Source organism: Cyclopterus lumpus, chromosome 15, assembly GCF_009769545.1.
Source record: "Cyclopterus lumpus isolate fCycLum1 chromosome 15, fCycLum1.pri, whole genome shotgun sequence".
Taxonomy (NCBI): Eukaryota; Metazoa; Chordata; class Actinopteri; order Perciformes; family Cyclopteridae; genus Cyclopterus; species Cyclopterus lumpus.
The window spans coordinates 21,028,613-21,055,734 of NC_046980.1; the positions used below are offsets into that span (position 1 = coordinate 21,028,613).

A 27,122-nucleotide genomic window follows, 5' to 3' on the forward strand; every position below is an offset into this window, starting at 1 on the left:
AAAGAGACAAAGAGACAAAGAGACAGAGAGAGAGAGAGAAAAAAACAAACATGCTAGCGAGGGAGAGTTGTCGAATAGCTCTTAGGCTGAAAAAGTTTCCCGGCCCCCTCCTGAACTCTGTCTCCACTCCATCCTCTTCTGGCCTGAACCAAAACACTGCTTCAATAGTCTGACTGTGGAACTATGTCTGAAACCCCGGTGGACAGAAAGGACGTCAGGCTTTTAAAAAGATCTGAACTTCCCCTTTAAGTCCACCGATGTTTGATTTCCTCAACCTTTTATCAAATTATTACCTTCACATCCCGGCCAAGCATTCTAGTTACTAAGTCATGTTTTCTTATCAATATTACTACCTATTTTCCCAAAATGTAATTATTCTTTACACCGTTTTCGAGCATCCTGAAGGCTGCTATGTTTTTATCTATTCTGTCTTGCGATGTTGTTGAGGTCACCGTGGGATTTGCATGGGGTGGCCTGCGTATTGATGAACCTCGGCCTACAGTTATCAGGCTCGTCACAGTTACTACCCTTTGAGCTGATGCAAAAATGAAGTATTGTGTTCCTTATTTTATTCATATACCTGAACAAAACCCGGCGCAGTTTGAGCTTTGAGTAGGTGCGATGAGACGCATGAGACACATGATAACTGAGCCTCGGTTTAAAATAAAGAACGAAACGGTGCGCGGTTGTTTAACGGCCTGTTTTCTCTGCCTCCGAAGCCCCGGCAGGGAAGAAGGTGGGTAAGGGCGTCGGCAGCAGCAGCATCCAGAGGAGCGTGGAGACCGGCATGGCGGTGGAGTACCCGCGGGGAGGGTCGGCCATGAACCGGCAGGCCAGCAGAGAGTCCACCGATGGCAGCATGACCAGCTACAGCTCTGAGGGGAAGTACGTACGCCGACATATCATAAATATCAGATGACTCCACGGCGCTGTCCGTGGTGCTGAAACCGCGGACGGCTTTGTGTTTGCGACTTCTTCGCCGATTCGCACCTTTTTTTCAGTTCCGGCTTGGATCTGTAATATATATTACACTACATAACTAAATATGACTTGGCTATGGCGACAGGATTTCTCAGGAAATATGTTTGCGCTTGGATTTCTGTCTTTTTTGTCAATATTACAGCTGAATAATGCAACAAAGTACAATGATAACATTACGTAGAGTCAGGGCCATACGTATTTGGACTGTGACACCATTTTTTCTTATTGTCCTCGACACAGATTTGATATGACGCAGTAAATATGTGGTTGAAGTGTAGACTTTCAGCTTTAATTCAATAGATATAACAAAACTATCGCATTAACAGTTTATGTATTACAACTATTTGGACATGGTCCCCCATGGCTCAAAGGTAATTGCACAATTGCCTTCCAAATGGTGGGATGGCAGTAGGGTTAGTCTAAAAGCTTCAATTGTTATCCACTTTTAAGGAAACTTGACTTCCCATGCTTACAATCCTAATCCAACTACACCATGAAAAAAGTCTAAATTAATGCTTTGTTAGTTTTCTCAGCAAGACGACAAACAAACAACTTTTCAAAAATTCATAATTTGTGATCATCGGAGATCGGATCGATCGTTGCTAGCTCGACTATGCTAACATTGTAGCTGCTCCATCAACCCATTGTTCATACTAAAGAGCACTCTATAGAGATCCATTTTTTTCCGTACATATTATTGTTCCTTTAATTACATCTTATGGTATGTTTTGAGTGGTGATGTAGGAATTATTGAATCATCTGTGTGTGTGTGTGGGTCAGTCTGATCTTCTCAGGTATGCGGTTGGGCGCCGACAGTCAATTCAGTGACTTCCTGGATGGTTTGGGCCCCGGTCAGCTGGTTGGCCGGCAAACACTGGCCACGCCTGCCATGGGTGAGTGATGGCTCCATCTGAAACCACAGTTACTACAGTTGTATAGGTCTAACGACAGATATATGGTTATATTATACACAGAAAACTAGTATAATATACGTGTATAACATATCGCGAAGAAAATGTTTTTAAGTACCTTCGAAGGATTTTACCATACTTTGTCCAGATGTGGTGTATATGTGTGTTTGCGTAATATGTCTCCCATACACACAGGTGATGTTCAGATCGGTTTGATGGATAAGAAAGGTCAGCTGGAGGTGGAGGTGATCAGGGCACGAGGCCTTACCCCCAAACCAGGCTCCAAATCCCTCCCAGGTAACACACACACACTAAACACACGCACACACTAAACACACACACACACACACACACACACTAAACACAATGCCTGAATGTCAAACTCCAACACAGGCACAACCTGACAAGAGCTTCTCCCTCCATCGTTGTGTCTCCCTCCCTCTAAACCCCGCCCCCACACCCCACAGCTCCCTACGTCAAGGTGTACCTGCTGGATAACGGAACTTGTAAAGCCAAAAAGAAAACCAAGATTGCACGAAAGACCCTGGAGCCACTCTACCAGCAGCAACTGCTCTTCGAGGAGAGTCCCCAGGGCAGGGTGCTTCAGGTAATCTCCTGCATGTGTCTTCACTTTAATCTCAAATAGACTGAACGACCAACCATTGCTCACTTTGTAGTGAGAATGCCCATAAATAATATTTGGATTACTGTATGTAGCTTTTAGGTCACCGTGGTGTAATTGTCTCTATGCCAGAGCTGTAGACTTAAGACTTGAGTAAACTAAAGTCAATTTAAAGGGGTTAAATTAAACCTAAACTGGATTTAAACTAGAATAAACCTGAATGAAACCAGGGATAAACTTGAAATTAATATGGAGTTAAAAGTGGAATTCAAGTTTGGAGCCAAACTGGTTTTAAATAGTCTAACTCGTCTCTTCCATTCCCTCCTTTAGGTGATAGTATGGGGCGACTACGGACGATTGGACCACAAATGCTTCATGGGCGTAGCACAGATCTTATTGGAGGAGCTGGACCTCTCAAGCACGGTGATTGGCTGGTACAAACTGTTTCCGCCGTCCTCATTGGTGGACCCTACGTTAGCTCCGCTCACGCGGCTGGCGTCTCAGACGTCACTGGACAGCTCAGGACCGCCACCGGGCGTTCGGTCATAGTGACCGAGTGGCGACCGCAAACCCCGCCCCCTTTCAATATCCCTTAAATGACAAAAATAATGGACCACAGCTACTGGACCGGGACTGAGCAGAGGGTGAGAACGACGGGCCCTCAGTCAACCAATGAAAAAGCTAGACGGAGCAATAGGGAACGAGAGTGAAGAAGAGAGAGAGAGAGAGAGAGGGAGAGACAAAACTAGCCAATCAAAGCCTAGCTGGAGTCCGACAATCACGTCTTACACCCTCCTCCCTCTTACCTCGTCCGTATGCCTCTTTGTTTTTTCGGAGCTTTGCTTTCTTTGCTTCTCTCCTCTGTGGAGGATCCCGTCCGACATTCTTCACCTCTCCCTGATGTTTTTCTTTCTTTTCTTTTCTCCTTCCTTTGTGGTGCAGCCCCAAGAGCGAGGGATGCACCGACACCCCTATTTTACCCCCCCCCCGATACCGATACCTGGGTTTTGGGTATTGGACGATGCCGAGTACCGATCCGCTACCAGTGTTAAATCAATAAGCTGTGTGTCTCACTTTTCGATGCAGCAACAAATAAACTCCAGGATTTCATGTCGAGTATAGAAACATAAAACTAAATTGAATAGATCTGCTCCTTTGTCACAGATATCCCATCCAGCTATTTGAGTCAGTACCGGCCCGTTATCGGTATGGGTGCATCCCCAATCAAAGCCCTTCTGAACAAAATGGAATCTTCCACCTGGTAGCCCTCCAGCCAATCAGAGTAGAGCTTGCTGCTAAGCCACAGGGAAGAGTGGTGTAAACAATGCGCGGGAGCTAACAAGTAGCGGGCCGAGGCCGCTTCAGCTGCGCGGTCATGCGGATTGGTGTTTGCGTTTCCGTGGCGACCACGAAGATGCAGCGGCTTGGGTTCGCTCTTCAGATGAAGGGAAGCCTGCACACGCACATGCACATTGTGAGCCTTGTGAGCCGGATGAAAGCAAGCACAAGGAAAGCTTGACTCCTTTATTTTGGACAGAGTAACAGAGAGGAAACAAAGTAGATGCCAAATTGACTATTTTACTATTATAATTGTTTCATTGTGAATATTCTTTTTTTCTTTCTTTGTTTAGAGTTCAGAATGGCACCACGAGGCGCAGACTCCCTCTGTGTATGTGTGTGTTTCAAACGATGGTGCGTCATTCGCCCGAAACACCCTTTGCCCCCCCCAGGAGGGAGCAACAGCATGACTCAGGGGTACGTCCCGCCCCCCCCCCCACCCCCCCCCCCCACCCCTCCCCCCCCCCGGCCCCAAGCCGCATGCACGTTTCTTTCGTTCCGTTCGTTTTCTTTTTTTGGGGTTTTCTACCTTTTTTTTGTAAAATAAAAAGACGAGACAAACGAACGAACGATTCTAAAAAATAAAAAAAAAGTTAAAAATTAAAAACAGGAAGAAAAAAAAAGGACTAGACCGTGTGTGTGTTAGTTCCACATACCTTTAGGCCAGCTTGTATGTTGCATGTTCTTGTACAGTTTGCTCGTACTGAATATGAATACAAACCGAGAAAAGCCAAGCCATCCCCCCCCCCCGCCCCACCCACGACAGGAGCGAACCAATAGAGGGGGGTTCAAACTGCGCCCAGGCCACGCCTTCCATACTGGGTCTAAATATCCTTGTTTAGGAAGTCTCCGGGGGGAAAAATGATATTTTGGAATTCAGTGTTTCTTTGATTCCTTTTGAAAACCAGTGCTGTTCTGTAGTACTGGGCTTACTGGGCTTACTGGAGCCCCCTGGCGTATCTTTGAGGGTGTCTAAACCGTAGTTTGAGACAGTCGGGCTAGAGACAGAGATAGAGAATGTGTGTATAACAGCTAAATATATATGAAGTATAATTATGAGTTTGACAGAAATTATAAAGATATAGATATATGAATATAAAGAGTGTATCTGAGCAGACACCCGTCTCACACACACACACGCACACACACACGCACACCTTGTACATACAAACCGGGACGAGCGGCTTGAACTTGAGTTATGGACAAACGGAACATCGCTGACACACAAACATTCCTGGTCTCGTCGAGGGGAATTTGCGTCCTGTGGATGTGCTCGAGCTGCTGAGCGGCACCGAGCCACAAGGGGGCGCTTAACGGGCCTTTTTTTTCTCCCCCCAGTTGCAGAAAAAGAATAAGCCGAATTAATTGAAACAAACTTTTCTTCTCCTTTAACCCCCCCCCCTTCGTGTTTTTCACTATCGGTTTGGACTGGACTTCTAAAGCCATTGAGAATTGTGGTTTTTGCGAGTATATTTTGCGGATGTTTTTGTTGAAAAACCCTCGGTGGTGTGGCCGACCGCCCTTTCCTTTGTCAGTATTACTCCAGGAGTACTGATTGTTTACAGCCCATGGCTCCCCGCCCCACTCCTAAACCACGATTTTAGACGAAAGACTCAAGTATTCACTGCAACAGTTCTTGTTTGTACAACAGATGTGGCTCTACCGATGTGTATGTTTTATATTCAAGAGTTCATTTTTATTATTTACAAATAAAAGACTGTGTGGAAGAAGATCGTGGCTTTTGTCGGAACGGAGTGGTCTCAAATTATTGTGACGAAGGTAACGTGTCAATTTGATTGCGACAGTGCTGCACATACACAGAGAAAGCTGGAAGAATTCAAGATAAACCTTTTTTCCACATTGCAGTGTTCACCTGCATTTTTTTCCTATTCAACCTGCAATTTAAATGTATATTTATTTGGATTTTATGTTAAAAACTACACCAAGGTTAATTGGCAGCACCAGGTCTTCTTTAGCAAATCTCATAGCAGTTCTTGAAATAGTCACACAATGCAATCTATTGCTTTTGTGGACAGGGACTCGATTTGTCCGTTTTTTTGTTTGGTTTTGTCGTAGCTTGGCACAATAATTTTTGTTACAAAACAAAAGTTACTTTGTCAGGTTTTAGGAAAAAGCATCATGGTTTGGTGTACAGTTGGGTTTAGGAACAAAACCAGTTAAATTTGGTTATCTCACTTTGGGACGATGACTTTCCATCAGCACTGTTTTCGTGCTGAGAACCAAACAAACATTTGTGTCCATGTACACCAAAGCAATAGATTGTTTTCTTCTTTTCCCCCATAATTTAGACCAGTCTGTGTAGGTCTATTACATAAAAAAAGAAAAATCCTCGCTTTTCCTTAACATGCATGTTGAATCATCCAAAAGTTGTCAGAAACCAAAAGATCCTAATAAATATAGTTTATACCTCATCACCAACACCATTACTAACAATTCAATCCGTTTTTAGTGGAATGGAGTGATCATAGTTCAATTAGGATAATTAACTTTTTTAAAACAATTTTTTAGGTACATAGGAATAAAATGTTATTTGCATTTTGAAAGTGATGTAGATAAAAAGAGATGAGACAGACACCTGTGCTGTTCAGAGTCATATTGACCCACGCACTCAAAATCAAGCCAAATGAGTCATAAGGATTTGTATTGAAAGTAAACTTCATAATATTCATAGTGTTAAAATAATATTATAAAAGATGACCAAAGGCCAGCGCACAGTCATTCTCTTGGTGCAGTTGTATGTATCTGCAGTGTGTACTGTTGGTAGGACTCAGCAACCCTTTTGGATGTTTTGCCCCTCCCCTACTAAGTGTGGGCGGAGTTTTCCCGTGGAAAAAAAAATAGTATCTGTATTTCTCTCACAGGTGGGGTCATTAGAAAGAGAGTGTGCGTGAGTCAAAGTTGTTTGCCTGGTAGAGCCTTTGGAAGAATTCAGGCAACAACTTCTCTCGTTCTGGTAGATTTATTTCTCTGATCACAAGCAAAGTACAAGCGCGGAGATTGCAACGCCAGGGGAGTCACAACAACTCTTACTCTAGAACCGGAAGCCCTTACATACACAGATTTCATCACAGGTTTGTATGCATCATCCTAACTGGGGGATAATTCCATCTCACAGGACTGAGCCCTGCAAGGCCAAGCCACCTTTTTGACGAGACTAGTCAAATAACATGCGTGAGTGTTGTGATCCAAGGCGCGTATCTATTCTCGAGAAGCAGACATTCCCAGAAACAAATTTCACCTGCTATGTGTTATTCTGACTCTGAGTAACCTGACAAAAGCATAACATTATAACAATATATAAGCATTTATGTTATCAGTCTGAGATTGGGATGAGATAGGGTGTGTGTCAGTCAGTCTCTTAGAAATCACATAGTACCATATTTATTAGGAGAGACATGAAAGAAACCCTTACTTTAGAGTTCACGTCCAATAAAGGTGTATTTAGGGGGAAAGTGAGAAGATAAGAAACATTGTTTAGTTTGGAAAGTGTGGTTCACGTGGGGTGATGGGCACATAAGCGCAGGATAGAGATGGGTTCCCATAACAAACACCTGATTTTTTTGTTTGAAGTTTGAAATGTGTACAACCTTATATATGGGGCTGTGAACAGGTGTGTGTTTATTAGTTTAGTTTATTAACTTGATCCCCATTAGTTGACGCCTTAGTGGCCGCTAATCTTACTGGGGTCCACAGAAAGGACAAAATGTAATACATAAAAACATGCAAAACATGATGTGAAACAAACAGTTAAAAAATAGTGCAAACAGAATAATAAAAAATGAATAAAGTGCAGTCGAGGACTTGGATGTATATTGTGCAGTACATCAGTAATTTATACAAAGAAAGATCAGATGACTACAAAAGTGATAATGTCAAGTAGTTAATGTCAAGTAGTTGATGCCACAAGGTGCACCTTTTAATTGTTTTTTAAATGACATTATTACCTTTTTATAAGATAGATGATAAGGTAATAAATTCCAAGCAGTAATTGCACGAAAAATAACTACATTTGAGGGGGCTTGTTCTTGGGGTTGGAGGTATCAAGTGACCTAAACTAGCGTTCCTTGTGTGATGGTTATGTCTGTTACATGTATATTGTAACTGATATTCAGGTGTCTGATTAAATATTCCCTTTCTGAAAAACATGAGAAGGCCATAGTGAAGTTTAGTTTCCACGGAGAACCGCGATAGGCGAGAGTGCAGATATGCTGTATTAGTTCTTATTGAACACTGGAGTGCTAATCTGGCAGCTCGGTTTTGAACCAGTTGTAGTTTATTTATGTCCTTCTTAGCAGCTGCTGACCATATGAATGGACAGTATAGCAGATGACAAAAAACCAAGGACTGTAACACCTGACAAACAATAGAGAGTGTTAAATAAGCAAAGCACTTTCTGGTCATAGCTATGCCCCTCCCCATTTTAGTGACAATGCTGTCAATGTGCTCCGACCACGACAACTGTTCGTCCAACACTACACCCAGTAGTTGGGTCTTCTTGACCTGTTCTATAGCCAAACCTGACATTGACAGGTGAAGCTGTGTGTCACCATTGAGCATATTCCTTGAGAACACTCACAATACTTTTCGTTTTAGAAATGTTCAGGGCTAGTTTGTTCACTTTCACCCAATCAGACACTCTCTCCAGATCCTGATTCAGAATGGTTGCAAATTCATGTTTGTTTGAAGCATAGCTATACAGTGTTGTGTCATCTGCATACATTCACATTTTGGCTTAATTGACAAAGGGAGATCATTTGTGAAAATAGAAAAGAGTAAGGGGCCTAAGCAACTTCCTTGTGGAACCCCACAGCTAACGTATCTATAGTCTGATAAACTACCGTTATAAAAGACTCTTTGCGATCTCTCAGAAAGATAACTGACTATCAAAGAGAGTGCCATAATCCTGAATCCATAACTTTCAAGTTTAGTAATCATAATATCATGGTCTATTACATCAAATGCAGCACTAAAGTCAAGCAAGACTTTGCCGACCATTTTCTTATTGTCCATCTGTATCAGCCAACATCATCAGTTAGCTAAGCAAGGCCAGTTGATGTTGAGTAAAACTCTCTGTATGCATGCTGGGAACAAGTAATGAGTGTATTCTGAATAAAATAATCCTGCATTTGTTTGAAAATGGAGAGTATACTAATTGGATGGCTATTTGCACATGTGAAGGCTGACTTCTTGTCCTTTGGTATTGGAATCACCTTTGCCACTTTCCAGACCTTTGGGCATACACCGCACATTAAGCATTTGTTGAAGTGACATATTGGAGTAGATGCGTGATCAGAAGCAAATCGCAACAGTTTACCATCTAGATGGTCTACACCAGCCAGTTTATCAGTAGGCAGAGACAACAACCTTCTCTCAATTTCAGGGGAAGTAACCTGCACAAAATCAAATTGACAGTTTTTATCCTTCACCATATAATCCTCAGTTAGTGTGCGTGAGGAGGAGCCATCATTCTTTCTGAGATGATCAACTTTACTCATGAAGTAATTATTAAAGTAATTGGCAATCTCTACTGGTTTAGTGAGGAAAGTACCATTATTTAATATTTTAGGCATTGCTTGATGTGAGGACCTACCTATTATATCATTCATAATTTTCCATAGTTATTTTCCGTCATTCTTTGAGTCGTTTATTTTACTCTGGTAATACACTCTCTTTTTCCCTCTGTTCAGTTTAGTTATGTGATTTCTTAATTTACAGTAAGTTTTCCTATCAGACAGTAAGCCAGATGTTTCAGCTGCTATTTTTGCCTCATTCCGTTGCATCATAAGTGTTTTTAAATTTCTACTGACCCACGGGGTACATTTTGCCTTTACAGTTGTTTTTTTCAATAGTGCATGTTTATCAGAAATTTCCATACATAATTTCATGAATATACTGAGTGCCACATCTGGGTCCTCCTCTTGACACACCATTGACCAGTTAGCATTCTTTACATCCTCCATAAAAGATTATTCTTGGAAGTGCTTGTATGACCTTTTGTGTGTAATCCTACAGGCTGCTTTCGGGACTTTAGTTTTCCTTTTAAGTGCTATTAAATTGTTGATCGCTCTAACCAAGAACTACGTTCAGGGGTATTTGTGAAGACATTTAGATGATCTTAGCCCATTCTTATTTGTACTAGTCCTTGTTGGTAGTGTAATAGTTTGTGTGAGGTTACAAGCACTGGCTACTGCGAGAAGGTTCTTCTTTAACGGACAGGTAGATAACCAATCAATATTTAAATCACCCACAAAAAACACTTCACGGTTTTAATCACTAGATTTCTCCAACATTTCACAAATTGAGTCTTAGCATGACATTCGCACTAGGCGGCCTATAGCAGCAACCCACAAGTATAGGTTTGGTTTGTGGCAGGTGAACTTGTAACCACAGTGCCTCGATGTCACACATCATTAAATCACCTCGTACTTTTACTCGAATGTTATTCTGGACATAAAAAGCCACGCCGGGCTGCCCTCATGGCTGGCATGAGACCCTCCTCTTCTGGTGAACAGCCTCCGTAAAGTCCTCGTTGATACAAATGTTGGTTCCTTTTAGGTGTCTAGCATTCGGAAGAGCAGCTACTTTGTCCTTGTATCGAAGGAACTTGACGACTACCCGGCCTTCCCGTTAGATGGGCACGCTCCAGCTCCAACTCACGGTTGCTCCCAAGCTGTAGTTTTTCCGAGAGTAATCGCCTTACCGTATCCTCCACCTCAGCCCATCCGTGTGTGTGTGAATCTCTGCCTGTGTGACTGACATCTCTCAGTGGATGTCTGCACACCACCTGAAAATCAACCCTGACAAAACTGAACTACTTTTCCTTTCAGGGAAAGGCTCTCCCATCCACGACCTGACTACCACTTTCAACAACTCCGTGTTAGCCCCGACCCTGACTACCAACATTACTGCGTCAACACGCTCCTGTAGGTACATGCTGCATAACATCAGGAGAATACGACCTCTTCTTACTCAGAAGGCGGCACAGGTTCTGGTCCAGGCATTGGTCATTTCACGCCTAGACTACTGTAACTCCCTCCTGGCAGGTCTACTGGCTAAGGCCATCCGACCTCTGCAGAATGCAGCAGCTCGACTGGTCTTCAACCTTCCTAAATTCACCCACACTACTCCCTTCACTGGTTACCAGTGGCTGCCCTGCATCCGCTTCAAAACATTGGTTCTTGCGTACCGTGCTGCGAACAGATCGGGTCCCGTCTACATCCAGGACATGGTCAAACACTACACCCCAGCCCGTTCACTCTGCTTGGCATCTACCAATTGGCTTGTGACTCCGTCACTGCGAGCTAATCACTCGACAAAATCAAGACTGTCTACTGTCCTGGCTCCTCATTGGTGGAACAAGCTCCCCATTGACATCAGGACAGTAGAAAGTCTCTACATCTTCCGCCGGAAACTAAAAACACATCTTTTCCGACTATACCTTGAATAAAAACTGATTAGCACTTCAGTGGCACTTGAATGGCACTTACTTATGGTATTTTTGTAGTTTGGGCTTTCTTGAAGAAATTGTACTTTCTCGATTCTTGTTGTTCTGAGTTTGTACTCATCGTTTAATGCACTTATTGTAAGTCACTTTGGATAAAAGCGTCAGCTAAATGACATGTAAATGAAAACAAAGAGAGAAATGGAAGTGGAAGTTGAGACCATGACGACGGATGATTTGTCCAAGGGGAAGGATGTAAATGATGAAGAGGAGTAGGTTGCCACGATACTCAGAAAACTGTGCTGTAGATGGCTCTGCCAAGCCGAGGTCAGCGCGGCCAATTTTTCTATTTTTCTATTGATGCACAAAGCTTAAACAGAGGATGCAAACAAGTACAACTTTAGAGGTTGTTCGAATTACTCTTTTATTAACAGTTGTACATCATTTATAAAACAAAAATGATGTACCTTTTGAATCCAAGTGTCAAATAGTTTCTGTTCAGTCCTCAGCTAATAAACAGTAATCTTGACTCATTCTCTCCTGTTTGCTTTGCTGAACAATTATTTCAGTTTTAGAGTACAAGTTGGTTTGTGGAAAAATAATGTTGTCAGTTAGGGTCCAACCTTATGTTTACCTACAGTATGTCAACCTAACATGTTCATCCCAGGGACCCAACACGTACTGTTTACATGGAACTACGCTGACAACACCCAACTCTAATTCTCCTCACCTCAGTCACCCACTCCACTCTCATCAACGGTTTCGCTGATATAAAATCATGGATGCAACAGAACTTTCTCAAACTCAACTGCAATAAATCTGAAATACTCATCACCGGCCCTAACTCCCTCACCCGCTCAGCCCAGGCCTTCTCTTTCAACATTGATGGCTCCATCGTCACCCCAGGTCCGCAACCTTGGTATCATCCTCGACCCCACCCTCTTTCCTTCCCCACGCCAACCACATCACCAAAACTGCCTTCTTTCACCTCAGGAACATTGCACGCTTCCGGCCCTCCCTGTCCTCTGCCACCACTGAAATTGTCATCCATGCCCTCATAACCTCCAGACTTGACTACTGCAACAGCATCCTCTTTGGCAAAATCCTCAACAAACTTCAGTATGTTCAGAACTCTGCTGCTCGACTGCTCACCTCCACCTGCCGCTATGACCACATTATCCCGGTCAAATTCAGGATAGACTTTAAAATACTACTCACCACCTACAAAGCCCTAAACAACATGGCCCCTCCCTACCTTTCAGACCTCCTCCCCCTCCAAGCCCCAACCTGTCAGACCTGGGGTGACAGGGCCTTCTCAGCTGCTGCACCCACCCCTCTGGAACGCCCTCCCCATACATCCGTCAGGCTCCCACCCTATCATTATTCAAGCAAGCCCTCAAAATCCACCTCTTTAAACTTGCCTTCAACTGCTAACCCCTGCACCCTACCATCCACTAGATGATTTATTCCGCATAGATTCTCCAGTTTTTTCCTTTTCACCCCGAAATGTTCTGTTTGTTTGTTTTGTTTGCTCCTATTTAGTTGTGTTCTGTTTGTCTATGTCTTATGTAAAGCGTCTTTGAGTGTCTACAAAAGCGCTGTATACATTTGAAGTATTATTATTATTATCTTTTACATAACATTACATTTCATTTAGCTGACGCTTTTATCCAAAGTGACTTACAATCATGTTACATTCATACAGGGAACAATTCAGGGTTAAGTGTCCTGCTCGAGGATCTTAGCACGGAAACGGAGGAGACATGTTCCGCCGTGTCAGACCAAGGTTCAAAAATAGTTTCCTGCAGTTTTGAAATTGGAATATTAAAGCTACCCTGTGGAACTTGTTGTAGATTTACAAGTATTCATTTGGCCAACACTTGTAACATTACATTCATTATGTTAAAGGTATACTATAAAGACTGGGCTAATCACACTCAGACAAAATATTATTAAGAGTCAGTAATAGTCTGCAACATATCCAGAAGTACACTCATAACACGTCAGGTCAAAAGGCTGACATTGGGTTCATCTCTGTTTCATGTTCTTTGATTGACTCGGGACAAACAGGATCAACGACTGGACGCCACAGGACCAACAGACGCTGTTGAGAACAGGAAAAGCACACGGTTAGTTACACTGTCTATTGGGGCCAAAAATATTACAAAAGTAAAGCAGAATTAAAACAAGTAAGCAGGATGCGTTGGTGCTCTCACCTGTCTGAGGGTGCCCTCTGTGAGGCAGATCTTGACGACAGCCCAGATGGGTACTGCGGCCACGGAGGAGAGGGCCATGGCCCAGCCCAGATCGTAGGCCCAGTCTGGGTACACATAGCCCCCACTAGTTGTCAGGGGCTGTTGGTCCAGGAAGAAGCAGAAGAAGCAAACCTTGAGGGGAAAACAGAGCGAAAAAGTCATTGGGTGAACATGCAATGCTGTTCATCCATAGGATTTGCAGCACGGTAGCCTATTGTCTGTGTTTTCAGAGCCAATATTAGCATTAAAAAAGTTGAGTATTGAAAATAAATGTGCATGCAGTCTTAAAGAGACTGCATGCACATAGCTCTGTAGGAACCTATATTCTGTCAAATTGTTTAAAAGAAGTGGACATAGTCATTGTGATGTCACCCATTAGTTTGTGGACTGTAGTTTTCAATTCAATTCAGTTTATTTTATATCGCCCAATATCACAAATTACGAATTTGCCTCAGAGGGCTTTACAATCTGTACACATACGACATCCCTGTCCCAGGACCTCACATCGGATCAGGAAAAACTCCCAAAAAATAGAAAAAAAATCTTCACAGGGAAAAAAGGGAAGTAACTTCAGGAGAGCAGGAGGATCCCTCTCCCCGGATGGACAGAAGCAATAGATGTCATGTGTACAGTTTTGAAGCCTCAAGCTTAGCATTTTGTCAGTAGCCATCTTGTTTATATGCAACCAGTGAACAAATGTGTTTATATTTAGACTGCTGTGGAGTGACGTAGAGACGCCGTATATGGCTCTGGTAGAAATGCCAACCTGGACTTGTCCGTTAACTCCCACATGAAGCAAATGTCAAGGACTGCATTTCTTCATCTACGTAACAGTTCAAAAATCAGGCACATCTTGTTTCAAAGCGATGCAGAAAAAGTGTTTCACGCGTTTTTTACTTCCAGACTAGATTACTGCAACTCCTTATTATCAGGCTGCTCTAATAAGTCTCTTAAATCCCTCCAGTTGATCCAGAATGCTGCAGCTTGTGTACTCACAAAAACTAAGAAAGGAGATCACATTACCCCTGTGTTAGCTGCTCTGCACTGGCTCCCTGTAAAATCCAGAATCACATTTAAAATTCTGTCCAGCCCTTAGATATGTTGCTATAGGCTTATAGGCTGCTGGGGGATGTTTTAGGATACACTGAGCACCTATCTCCTCTTCTCTCTCTCTACTTATGGATACATTTACATCTCTCCATTGAACCTTATTAACTCTGCTTCCTCCCCGGAGTCTTTGTGACTTCACGTCTCAGAGGGTCCATTGGACCTGGCTGTGTCTGATGCCTCCTGCCTGGTGGGCCGGCCTCCTGCCTTGGCCCTGCCGATGCGCCTTTTTTCCCTGTGAAAGGGTTTTTTCTTTTTTTTCCTGATCCAATGTGAGGTCCTGGGACAGGGATGTTTTATGTGTACAGATTGTAAAGCCCTCTGAGGCAAATTGATTTGATTGTGATTTTGGGCTATACAAAATAAACTGAATTGAATTGAACCTGTTAATCAAAATGTAGACAGACCAGTTGTTGCCTTATCTTAATCCTCATGTCATTTCCCCTGCAGCTGTTTAAAGTGTGTAACTCACCATGCAGATCAGAGGGGTGAAGTAGCGCCAGCACAGTTTGAAATAACCCGACGGCCTCTGTCCTGTCATAAGTTGCACTGCGTCACACATCCGGTCAGCCCCTGTATGATTAATACAGTTTGTTGTTGGTGCCAATTTAAAAGGACAGGACCTCCTGATGTAGAAACATGATGAATATCAGACTCATAGATTGGCCTGGAACCACTTGTTGAAATATGGGTTCCAAAACCATATGGTTTTAATATAGACTAATAAGAAATTTGATGTTAAAGGAAAATTATGAAGCATGGTATAAATCTTTACACACCACTCTAATAATTAAATACTATTTCTGATAACCTTTTACGATGTTTTTCAGATTTGAATTATGACCCTGACACTTAAATGCATCAACAAAACGGTAAAACCGCACACAATAATAACGTATTGTATGTTCGCAGAACTATTAATTTCACGATTTATCTCAAATCTATCGCCTACAAGAGGACATTTTGTGGGTTCAGGAATTATGATAGAGGAACTTAAATGATCAACTCTATCCACAGACATGAACGCTGATATACGATGAAAATTGCAAAATCGTGAATTATGTTCAATGACAACGTTATGGGGCCTATTTCTTGCCAATATCTAGTTAAGACACTATTTACGTCACTTTGAGGCCGCCGGGCAATCAGCCGAGATTCCCGGAAATCAAAATGTATCCGCCCTCACCGCCCTTCTTCATCCAGGCAGACTTCAAGCATTGGCACTAAATGTTGGCACTGGCCGTAAACTGTGAGGTGTGGAGTCGTCAAATATGAACATGGTACCTATGGCCCGTTGGTTCCTTTGGTGAAAATGCACATAGTCCCTGTAGTTTGAATAGCTCTTGGACAGATGCATGGGTAGTGCTATTACATCTTGTGAGCTACAGATTCATTTAAACATGGTGTTGATACCACTTACCAAAGGCCCAGCCAACAGCCACACACTGGACCGCAGATACAAATACTATACATATTCCATTGGCACCATAGTAGTCAATCAGCTGGAAGAGGTACACTCCGCCCTGGACACCACAGAAGAGGTACGTTAATGTTGTGTCGCCTCCAAATGGTCTTCGCTTGTGTGTGTTTGGGCCTGTGTGTCATACCTGAGTGGTGAGAGAGATCTGTATGATGAAGCTGATGGCGCAGAAGAAAAAGAGGAAGATTTCTCTGCGCCAGGGTCTGCGCATCTGCCCCGGGAACATGTCAATCACAGACGATGTGATAGTTTCCAGACCTGTAAACTAACACACGAACAAACAGACAAAAAAAAGAAAGTAACGTCTGGTTTAACTTCTACTCGAGGATGGTTCACCAATAGGAAAGTATTCCAAAACAAGTCCCTTTTTTAATGATGGAGGTGCAACCACCAAAGGAAGCTGTTGGGCTATGTTCCTTTGGGCTAGAGAGCCGGGTGTTAGATCAATTCACTCTACAGGTGTGACACTTTTAAGGCTTGCTGCTGGAATTGTATGAACTGAAGGAGAAACTTTGCAGACAATATAAAGTAGCAACAGATACTGTAGGAGTCATTCATATTCATTTAAATTTAAATGTAGACTGATTGAAAGACGGTTACCTACTTTTAACTCAAATTTTGACTTGATGAAAAGTCAGGATCACCGAAGTCCTTAAAATGCTCCAGGCACCATAAAGGGGCAATAATACAAATGATGGGGTGACTGTGGTTCAGTGATGAGCAGGGATGTTCTTCAATCAGAGCATCGGCGGTTCGATCCCCGGCTCCACTAGCCCATGACGATTTGTCCTTGGGCAAGACACTTAACCCCAAATTGCTCAAGTAGCTGTGCCCACAGTGTGTGATGTGTGTATTCATGTTAGTTACTGCTGCTGATGTGCAAGTGGAACCTTAGCCCCTCCCATCAGTGAATGATGTCATGTAGTGTTAAAGCGCTTTGAGTGGTTAGAAAAATAGAAAAGCGCTTTACAAGTACAGGTCCATTTACCACTTAACATAAATATATTTACCACATTGTATGGCAATATATCATATGTCTGTACAAAATTGCAAGGCTATCATACATTAGTTGAGATATTGAGATGCTGAGATATTTCAGTGTGGATCGAACTAGTCGACATTGAGCAGCACCGGAACTTTAAGCTGCATTCATACATAAGTCTTCACTGATCGAGCATAAACAGTTGCAGCATGTCTTTCTACTTGGAGAGAATACTTTGTGCAGGACATCGACTGTATGACGTGGTCTTACCAGTGTGTCCAGTCCCAGAAGCATGAGCATCAGGAAAAAGCAGACGGCCCACAGCTGAGGCAGGGGCATCATGGCAACAGCCTGAGGAAATACAATGAACGCAAGCCCAGGACCTGGGAGGACAGAAGAGACGTTTAAGTGGTCTTGTGTTCCAGGAAAAGTGAGAGGGTCCCGTGTCTGTCAGAGATGGACACTGTGGGATTCAAATCATACCTGAATCAGCCACCATGTCGATGGGGATTCCCTGTTTTTCGGCCATGAAGCCCAGAGCCGAGAAGACTGCGAAGCCGGCGATGAAGCTGGTGGCGCTATTGAGCCCACACAGCCACAGACTGTCCCTGCAGACAGCACAGAGCTTAGCACAGAAAGCAGAACTGAGTGGGGCAATGTGCCGACAGGACAGAGACCCAGCTGTCCAACTGGTGGACCTCAGGTTGTAGATCTTTGAAGGCGGTAAATTGAACATACATTATTTAACTAGAGATTGAGACCATAAACTCATGTTTACAATGTTTACTGAGATAATATATCTGGTGAGGAGTCATTTTCTCATAGACACAATCTGACTTATTTTTGCAATCTGAGGAGTCGCCCCCTGCTGGCCAATAGAGAGAACGCAGGTTTTCCTGATTTTCTCCACTTTTCCTCCAGCCTGAGGATGACGATTCCGATTCCTAAATGTAAAAGTGACTTACTTGTAACAGTTGTTGTTGAATTTGTTGTAGCTGCCCAGTGTGATCAAGGTTCCTGATGCAACACCATAGGAGAAGAGGACCTGAGCGCAAGCCTCCATCCACACCTGATGAACATATAACATGAAGTTAGGGTACCAATATCAGTATTACTACGTTATGTTCAGGTAGCTGGGACACTAACAGCAGCATTAAAAAAAGAAAAAAACGTGACCTATCAAACAAACAAGACCTTGCAAAGCTGCATGAAAGGACTCATCTCTGTACTTGTTTTGTTAGATCTTAGTGCTGCGTTTGACACCATTGACCATGACATCCTATTATAATATGACTGGATCAGTCGATTGGCATTTCAGGTACCGCACTAAGTTGGTTTAAATCCTTTTTATCAGATCGATCTCAATTTGTATTTGTAAACGATGAAGCCTCAATGACCACCAACGTTAATCATGGCGTTCCACAAGGTTCTGTGCTTGGACCAATTTTATTTACCTTATATATGCTTCCTTGGGAAAAAACTCCGTAAACCTTTATTTTTATGCAGATGATACTCAATTATATCTATCGATCAAACCAGAAAAGACCAACTAGCTCGCTAAACTTCTTAAAAACATGGATGACCTGCAACTTCCTGATGTTTAACTCAGACAAAACTGAAGTTATTTTACTGGCCCTGAACACCTCAGAGATCAATTATCTGGTGATGTGGTTTGTGTAGATGGCATTGCCCTGGCATCCAACACCAGTGTTCCACTGTTAAATTCAGGTAGCTGAGACACAGCATCAAGCAGCAGCATCAAAAAAAGAAAAAAACAGGACCTCTCAAGCCAACTAGAGTCTAGACCATATAAAGCTACATGATATGTCCACTGTGTCTCACCTGAAAGTCCGCCAGGCGAGAAGGATCTGGATACAGGTAGTAGACCACGCCCTGCCAGGCTCCTGGCAGCGTCAACCCCCTGACCAGCAGGATGGCCAGCATCACATAAGGGAACACCGCCGTGAAATACACAACCTGGAAAGTTCAGAAGCAGCAAATTTCCAAACAGGCGTTGTTTTATTAAATAAACTGACATTTTAGTATGCCTCAAAATCTCACAAGGCTGACGGCTATTCAAGGCACTTGGATGCAATGCATTGTGGGTTGATAGAAAACAGATGGTCCTAGTGCAATTTTGACAAGTTTGTACGCATGTATTTCTTGTTATATAAATGTCTGTTTTTATATACATGTCTGTTATTTCGTGACCTTGCCTTCACCATATTAACCCTCACACACACACACCCACACACCTGTTCACAGCCCCATATATAAGGTTGTACACATTTCAAACTTTAAACAAAAAAATCAGGTGTTTGTTATGGGAACCCATCTCTATTCTGCGCGTATGTGCCCATCACCTTACATGAACCACACTTTCCAGACTAAACAATGTTTCTTATCTTCTCACTTTCCCCCTAAATACACCTTTATTGGACCGTGAACACTAAAGTAAGGGTTTCTTTCATGTCTCTCCTAATAAGTATGGTACTATATGATTTCTGATAGACTGACTGACTGACAGAGTGACACACACCTTATCTCATCCCAATCTCAGACGCACACTCTTTCTAACTAACTCACCTGTGTGAGAAATACAGATTCTTCCCACGGGAACTTAGTAGTGGAGGGGAGAAACATACAAAAGGGTTGCTTAGAAATCCTACCAACATTACATAACTGCACCAAGAGAATCACTGCATGTCATCTTTTATAATATTATTGATGTATTTTAACACTATAAATAAACAAGAATAAAGTTTACTTTCAATACAAATCCTTATGACTCATTTGGCTTGATTTTGAGTGAGCGGGTCAATATGACACTGAACAGCACAGGTGTCTCATCTCTATTTATTTACATCACCTCCTGAAAAAAAAAAGTTAGGAAAAAATACATGTTATGATAAACTAATGCAATTTATATCTAGATTTTTCCAATGTACCTAAAAAATTGTTTGAACATGTATTTTTCATTAAAACAAGTGTATTATCCTAATTGAACTATGATCTTTGGAGGGGTGAATAACTCCATTCCACTAAAAACTGATAGAATTGTTAGTGTTGCTGTTGGTGATGAGGTACAAACTATATTTATTAGGATTTCTTGGTTTCTGACAACTTTTGGATGATTCAACATGGAACATCATTGCTGTACCTAAGAAACAAACTTAACAGGAGGGTTAAATGAAGGTTGATTGTTATCGTGCCCCTTCAGTCTAACGCTGCCATACTGTACTGCACATGTACAGACTGTACTGCAGCAGCCTCCCACGTAAGCTATACACTGTCACTGATTTACCACACTGACACATAGCTCATGTGCTTCATATCTCAATACAAAACATTTAGTATTGAGCTCAACAGCTCTTTTTGTGGCATTTTCCTGTTTCTCTCCATATTACATTACATGTCATTTAGCTGACGCTTTTATCCAAAGCGTCTTACAATAAGTGTATTCAACCATGAATACAAACTCAGAACAACAAGAATCGAGAAAGTACAATTTCTTCAATAACGTTAAACTACAAAGTGCTATCAGTAAGAGCCATTTAAGTGCTACTAAAGTGTTAAACTACAAAGTGCTATCAGTAAGAGCCATTTAAGTGCTACTAAAGTGCTACTACGGCTCTACCTTCCCTATTCAAGGTATAGTCGAAAAAGATGTGTTTTTAGTTTGCGACAGGAAGATGTAGAGACTTTCTGCTGTCCTGATGTCAGTGGGGAGCTCATTCCACCAATGAGGAGCCAGCACAGCAAACAGTCGTGACTTTGTTGAGTGTTTAGCTCGAAGTGAAGGAGCTACGAGCCGATTGGCAGAAGCCGAGCAAAGTGAACGAGCTGGGGTGTACGGTTAGACCATGTCCTGGATGTAGACTGGACCCGATCTGTTCGCAGCACGGTACGCAAGTACCAATGTTTTGAAGCGGATGCGGGCGGCCACCGGTAACCAGTGAAGGTCGCGGAGAAGCGGAGTAGTGTGGGTAAATTTCGGGAGGTTGAAGACCAGTCGAGCAGCTGCATTCTGGATGAGCTGTAGAGGTCGAATGGCATTAGCAGGTAGACCTGCCAGGAGGGAGTTACAATAGTCCAGCCGTGAGATGACCAGAGCCTGGACCAGAACCTGTGCCGCCTTCTGAGTGAGAAGGGGTTGTATTCTCCTGATGTTGTACAGCATGTACCTACAGGAGCGTGTTGTTGCGGTAATGTTGGCAGTCAGGGAGAGTTGACTGTCGAGTGTCACACTGAGATTCCTGGCAGTCGGAGTCGGGGCTAACACTAAGTTGTTGGATTCAAACCTGGACTTTCTATGTCTATCAGAAACGTATGTACATGAATACAATATATTTAGAAGGGATCGATGTAGTGGTAAATTGGTATATTGTTGTACCCTTTCTTTTGGCTGTGTATTGGTTTTGTTTATATGTTGTTGTCAGTTTGTCTATGCATTTTATTTCCATTTTATTTTGAGATTTTGTTATTTTAGGCTGCCTTACTAACATCTGGCCAGGGACAGAATATGGAAATTAGCCTCTCTGGCTAACTCTGGCTCACTTACAGTCCTACTGTTGATTAGTGTGCATTGTCCTTGCAAAATAAATAAATAAAATAAAATAAAATAAAAATAAATAGTCAGGTTGTGGGTGGGAGAGCCTTTTCCTGGAAGGAAGAGAAGTTCAGTCTTGTTCATTTTCAGGTGGTATGCGGACATCCACTGAGAGATATCAGTCAGACAGGCAGAGATTCGTGCTGCTACCTGTGTTTCAGATTGGATATGTGATAGCACGTCTCTTTCGCACCAAGAGAATGACTGCGTGTCATCTTTTATAATATTATTGATGTATTTTAACACTTTAAATAAACAAGAATAAAGTTCACTTTCAATACAAATCCTTATGACTCATTCGGCTTGATTTTGAGTGAGCGGGTCAATATGAAACTGAACAGCACGGGTGTCTCATCTCTATTTATCTACATCACCTCATGAAAAAAAAAAGTTAGGTTCCTGGCAGTCGGGATCACTGAGTTGTTGAAGGTAATAGTCAGGTCGTGGCAGGGAGAGCCTTTTCCTGGAAGCAAAAGAAGTTCAGTCTTGTCCGGGTTCATTTTCAGGTGGTGTCCAGAAATGCAGTGATGTCAGTCCGACAGGCAGAGATTCGTGCTGCTACCGGTGTTTCAGATTGTGTATGTGATAGTATTATTGGGTATTTGATAGTAGGAATTGCATGTTAGCATGCAATTCCAAATTGCCAATTGTGGGTTGTATTCATTCAAGCAAACAAACATCACAGCGGAGGTCTTTGCAGACACACCTGGAAATGTGCACTCTACTCTGTGCACCTTTCTAGTTTTAAAGGTATACGAGGCCCCTGAAGTCTCACACCAAAACCAACCTTTCCTGTGAAACGGACCCCTTTCCAGATGCAGAAGTAGCAGGCCACCCAGCAGGCCAGGAGACACAGCAGCAGCTCCCACTTCACTGTACCAACCTCCTGTATTCCCCCAGACATGGACAGCAGTCCTCTACTGCACAGGGATATGGAGTCAGATCAGTCTCAATAATTGCAAATGCACACAGAGAGACTTACAAATGCAAACACAAAGATTTACAAATGCGCACAGAACAATTTACAAATATGTTCGATTTACAAATGCACACAGAAGGATTTACAAATAAATTAGACTCACAAATGCACGCAGAATGATCCACAAATATCTTTCCAATGCACACATAAATAAATTACGATTTATAGAAATGTAAAAGAAAAAACACATACATTTCTGCATTTCTATGTGGATTCTTCTATTTGTTTGTGGATTTCTATGTATTTATTTGTCAATCGCACTGCATTAGTTTGTGGATTGCTTCAAATGTGTGTGTGAATTTATGAGACTCCCCTGCCGTGGCTAGATTTTTTAAAACACAGACCTAGCTGTAGCCAATCAGATGTTGCCCTCATTTTCAACCAATCACATGAGCGCATCTCCTCCTCCCCTCCCCACGGGGCTGCCAGCGTTACAGTTGCGCAATTTGCAGAAGGATACACAATTAATGTACACCCCCCCCCACAATTGTTGTAAGTCATGACAACAAGGAAGTTGTTGTAAGTCATTGAAACTTCGGTTTAATCTTGTAAATCTTGTAAACAATCTTGGCGTGGCACGAATACAGCGAAGCGAAAAAGTTCGCCCCCAGTCATTCAGCTGTGTGAGCCCACGGGTGATGGGTTATGTATAAATATATATATATATGATATTAATGTTATGAACCCAAACACGAGGGCGTTAGATGTTCCGACGTTTGTGGGATGTCCACAACAAGTATAAAGCAGAACTAGTGGTTATTTCTTCCATGGTGAATGACGGAAGTTATAACTGTTTCCACGGAGTAAAGCCACGGAGATAAGCCACACCCCTCTAAGGCCCGAATAAAACGAATGACGCTCATGTAATTGGCTGAAAATGAGGGCGACATCTGATTGGCTACAGATAGGTCTGTTTAAAAAAAACAAAAAAACATTTGCAAATCTAGCCACGGCAGGGGAGTCTCATAAATCCACACACATATGTGTGAACCCACTCACTGCCAGAACTCAGAGGCCGATGACTTGGAGAGATTTGCAGATGTCCAGTTCACTGTCAGATTTCCCCCGTGTATTGCAGTCCAGTTCGCGGAGGTGAGGTCCACACATCGGTCTGTTGAGAGGACGGCACGCTAATTACGTGGTAATCTCACACAAAAACACAGTTTGCTAGCATGTAAACATTTTGGTAAACAGTGCATGTTTCAAACTTTTCAGAAAAATCTGCTTTATAAATATATAAATATATATATCGACTGCGTGTTGGAAATGCGTGTTCCCAAAGGCCAGTCAGATTTGTCTCTCCTTGTGACATCCTGTGGGGCTTGCTTAACATAGCACCACCTCTGACGTAACCATCCCCGCTGTCCACCATGGTTATTTTTGTTTTGACATATCTACATTGCATCAAGACTGTTTTTGCAATAAGTCTGGATGGCAAAAGGCACATTAAATGGGGCTGCACGGTGGTGTGGTGGCTTGCACATAGTTCGATTCCCGGGCTTGACGGGTCTTCTGTGTGGAGTTTGTTATCCCCGTTCTCTGGCTTCCTCCCACAGTCCAAACACATGCCCTTAAGTGTGCATGTGAGCGTGAATGGTTGTCTTTCTATATATACGTACACAAGCCCTGCGATAGTCTAGCAAGCGGTTGAAGATGATGGATAATGTCACACCTGTATGTCAAGTTGGGTTTTTGTCCTGTCTCCATGTTTGTTTTGTGACTTCCTGTTTTATTTTGGAAATTAACTCTCCTTTCGTTTCAGGTTCCGTGCCCTTCCTCTTGTGTCACCAGTCTGATTGTCTTCCCTGATTCCTGATTGTGTCCACCTGTTTCTCCACTTCCCTCATGTGTACTTATAGTCTGTGTCTCCCCTTGTCCTGTGCCAGTGTGTCTGATCCCTCGTCCTGCACACACGCCTAGTCATAGTCATGTCCAGGAACCTAGTGTTAGTCATTTCCAGGTTTTTTTCCCTGTGATTTTTTGTTAGTTGTTTCCAGGTTTTTTCCCTGTGATTTTTTGTTAGTTGTTTCCAGGTTTTTTCCCTGTGATTTTTTGTTATGGAATAAATATACGGTTAGTTAAATCTCCACTCTGTGTCCGAGTCCTCCTCCACAGTTCCCGCCGCGTGACAGGATGCATCCAATCCACATTTAGAAAAGTGATTTCAATTGGATTTCTACAAATGTCTATAGATTGTAATAAGTGGACATAGTAGACAATGTCCTTTCCCGAGGACTTGTAGCTGAACAGTGAGTTAGCAAGCCATACTGACCTGTGTTCCAGGGATTGTTGCAGGTGGCCCAGGGCAGAGGGTCTCTGAAACAATAGAAGAAGTAGAGGAGGGCCCAGGCCAGGATGATGATATAGAATCTGGAATAAAGCTGGATCACGATGGTAGAATAGCCAGCCCCTGGAGAGAGAGGACATCTGAAAATGAGGGTTATCAAATTTAAAATCCCCCTTTAGTGGCGACATTTACACGTTTCTCTTTTGTCTGTAACTGTGCGGCCGGCTCTTCCTCTGTTTGTTCCTCTGCTATGAGTCTTGTTCAAAGTAATGGTTCCGTGGGGTACTTGGCTGAAGGGAAATTATCCTTTTAGAAGACTTCGTTGGTCCTGGGACTTTTATTAAATAATAATGTTATTTTTTGCTATCCTTACCGTTTTCAGCTCCAGTTCATTTTGAATGACACAATCATGCTCAATATATTCAACAATGTGCTTACCCTGTGCCAGCGGGCAGAGCTTGGTCCAGCAGGTGATGGTGCCCTCCTGTGTGTACTGACCAATCACAGTCTCCATCAGGAAGAGTGGCACGCCACACAGCACAGCAAAGAAACAGTAAGGCAACAGGAAGACACCTGCACGGACAGAAGTCACCAAAGACCAGTGAGGCTGTGCAACAGGGCAAGGACCACATCTGCATTAATAATATACAATTGAGTGTTTTTTTCATCCAACGTTATGCTGCCACTATCAATTATTATTTGATTCAAAGGTTAAAAGACAGTGGATTCTAAATGTTTGACATCTATTTGAAACTTGAATCAAGAGCATTCACTGGCTCGATTTTGGCTACTTCAACAAATGTAATTAAGTTAACTTGAAATGCTGGGAGATTATTATACTATAAAATATTTGAATACTATTTGAATTATATTTGAATGTGCGGGGGAAACACTGTTTAAAGAAATGAAAGAGAGAGAGAGAGAGACCACAAACTAATATCCACCCAGGATTTACATTCCAACATAAAGTATACCATTGGTAATTAATGGGCTTTGATTTGCTCTACATAATCAACAGCTTGTTTAAGGGGGAGGAGTCAGAGAGAAACTGGAAGCTGACGCAATGTTGAAGTTAACTGTCTTTCTGGAACTGAAATCCCAGAGTTCCTCTCACCTCAAACTGATTGTAATGGATGTTTTCATCAAACCCGTTTTCTGGAACTGGGCATAATTGATTACCGCTCTACCTTCACATTGGTATTTTTCACTTCTACTTTGTATTGCCTCAGCCTGCTCCACCAGGCTGTTTAACTTTTGGAATGTTACTATATTATTATTATTATTATTTTTTTTTAATCAAAGCCCGCCAAATGACGCCCTGACATTTTTCTTGATAAATCGACGGATGTGTTGATCAATAAGAAATATCTGGTCTGATCTGAATTCCTCCTGAGGGCAACGTTTCACTACGTAACCACTTCCCCTGAAGCTGTTCCTCATTCTTCAATGAATCGTCTTTCTGCACCAAAGAAAGCAACCACTAGTTGCTTTCTTCTTCTTCTGTTTCTTCAGCCAGTGCAAATTATATATAACAAGAAAGAATACATGTTTGATACATTTTAAAACAATTTCATGTTTTTTTGCTAGATACTGAGTTGCCAACAAATACCATAATGTATAGGTTCATACATATACCAATGAGGTATGCATATATGTACATACCTCATTGGTGATTCTTATTAAAGTTTCAATCATCTCAAATATTCCAGTATGCGTTGCAGCTTACCTCCTCCATTCTTGTAGCACAGGTAGGGGAATCTCCACACATTGCCCAGGCCCACCATATTGCCTGCTGATGCCAGGATATATTCTCTTTTCTTCATCCACTGTTCCCTCTTTCTGGTTTCCATCTCTCTGTGATCCCTCTTTCTGGTCTCGATCTCTCTGTGTTCCCTCTTCAGTCCCCTGATCGGCTCTGACACCCGACAGAGCTGGTGTTGCACTCGTCTTCATACCGTCCGGCCCGAGGCTGTGGCAGGAGGTGCATCGGTTTAAAACAAGACATGACAACTCTCACTTGGATGAATGCTCAAAACATGTCTGAATCCAAATGTCAAATTACACAATTTTGGAAAAGTTATTAATTTTTTCACAATTGCACTGAAAAAA

The 27,122-nt window shown here is 42.5% G+C and overlaps 2 protein-coding genes across 2 annotated transcripts in view; one reads left to right on the top strand and one right to left on the bottom strand.

Annotated features, from left to right (window-relative positions):
• Nucleotides 1-3,063, top strand: part of LOC117743833 (regulating synaptic membrane exocytosis protein 1-like) — an 82,009-nt gene extending 78,946 nt beyond the window's left edge. Inside the window, exons 31-35 of the mRNA XM_034551723.1 lie at nucleotides 720-885; nucleotides 1,762-1,874; nucleotides 2,088-2,189; nucleotides 2,360-2,499; nucleotides 2,845-3,063. Of these exons, the coding sequence (XP_034407614.1) occupies nucleotides 720-885; nucleotides 1,762-1,874; nucleotides 2,088-2,189; nucleotides 2,360-2,499; nucleotides 2,845-3,063 (740 nt within the window). The remainder of the gene's footprint in view (nucleotides 1-719; nucleotides 886-1,761; nucleotides 1,875-2,087; nucleotides 2,190-2,359; nucleotides 2,500-2,844) is intronic.
• Nucleotides 3,064-13,010: 9,947 nt separating this feature from the next.
• On the bottom strand, nucleotides 13,011-26,966 carry LOC117743918 (sodium- and chloride-dependent GABA transporter 3-like). Its single transcript, XM_034551890.1, has 14 exons — nucleotides 26,740-26,966; nucleotides 25,452-25,586; nucleotides 24,999-25,136; nucleotides 23,726-23,837; nucleotides 22,535-22,667; nucleotides 18,981-19,115; nucleotides 18,104-18,207; nucleotides 17,622-17,746; nucleotides 17,409-17,521; nucleotides 16,284-16,421; nucleotides 16,097-16,199; nucleotides 15,149-15,249; nucleotides 13,531-13,701; nucleotides 13,011-13,418 (listed from the first exon to the last, which is right to left on the bottom strand). Exons 1-14 carry the CDS (start codon nucleotides 26,861-26,863, stop codon nucleotides 13,323-13,325), a joined length of 1,728 nt encoding a protein of 575 aa, XP_034407781.1. The 5' UTR covers nucleotides 26,864-26,966; the 3' UTR covers nucleotides 13,011-13,322.
• Nucleotides 26,967-27,122: the final 156 nt, after the last annotated feature.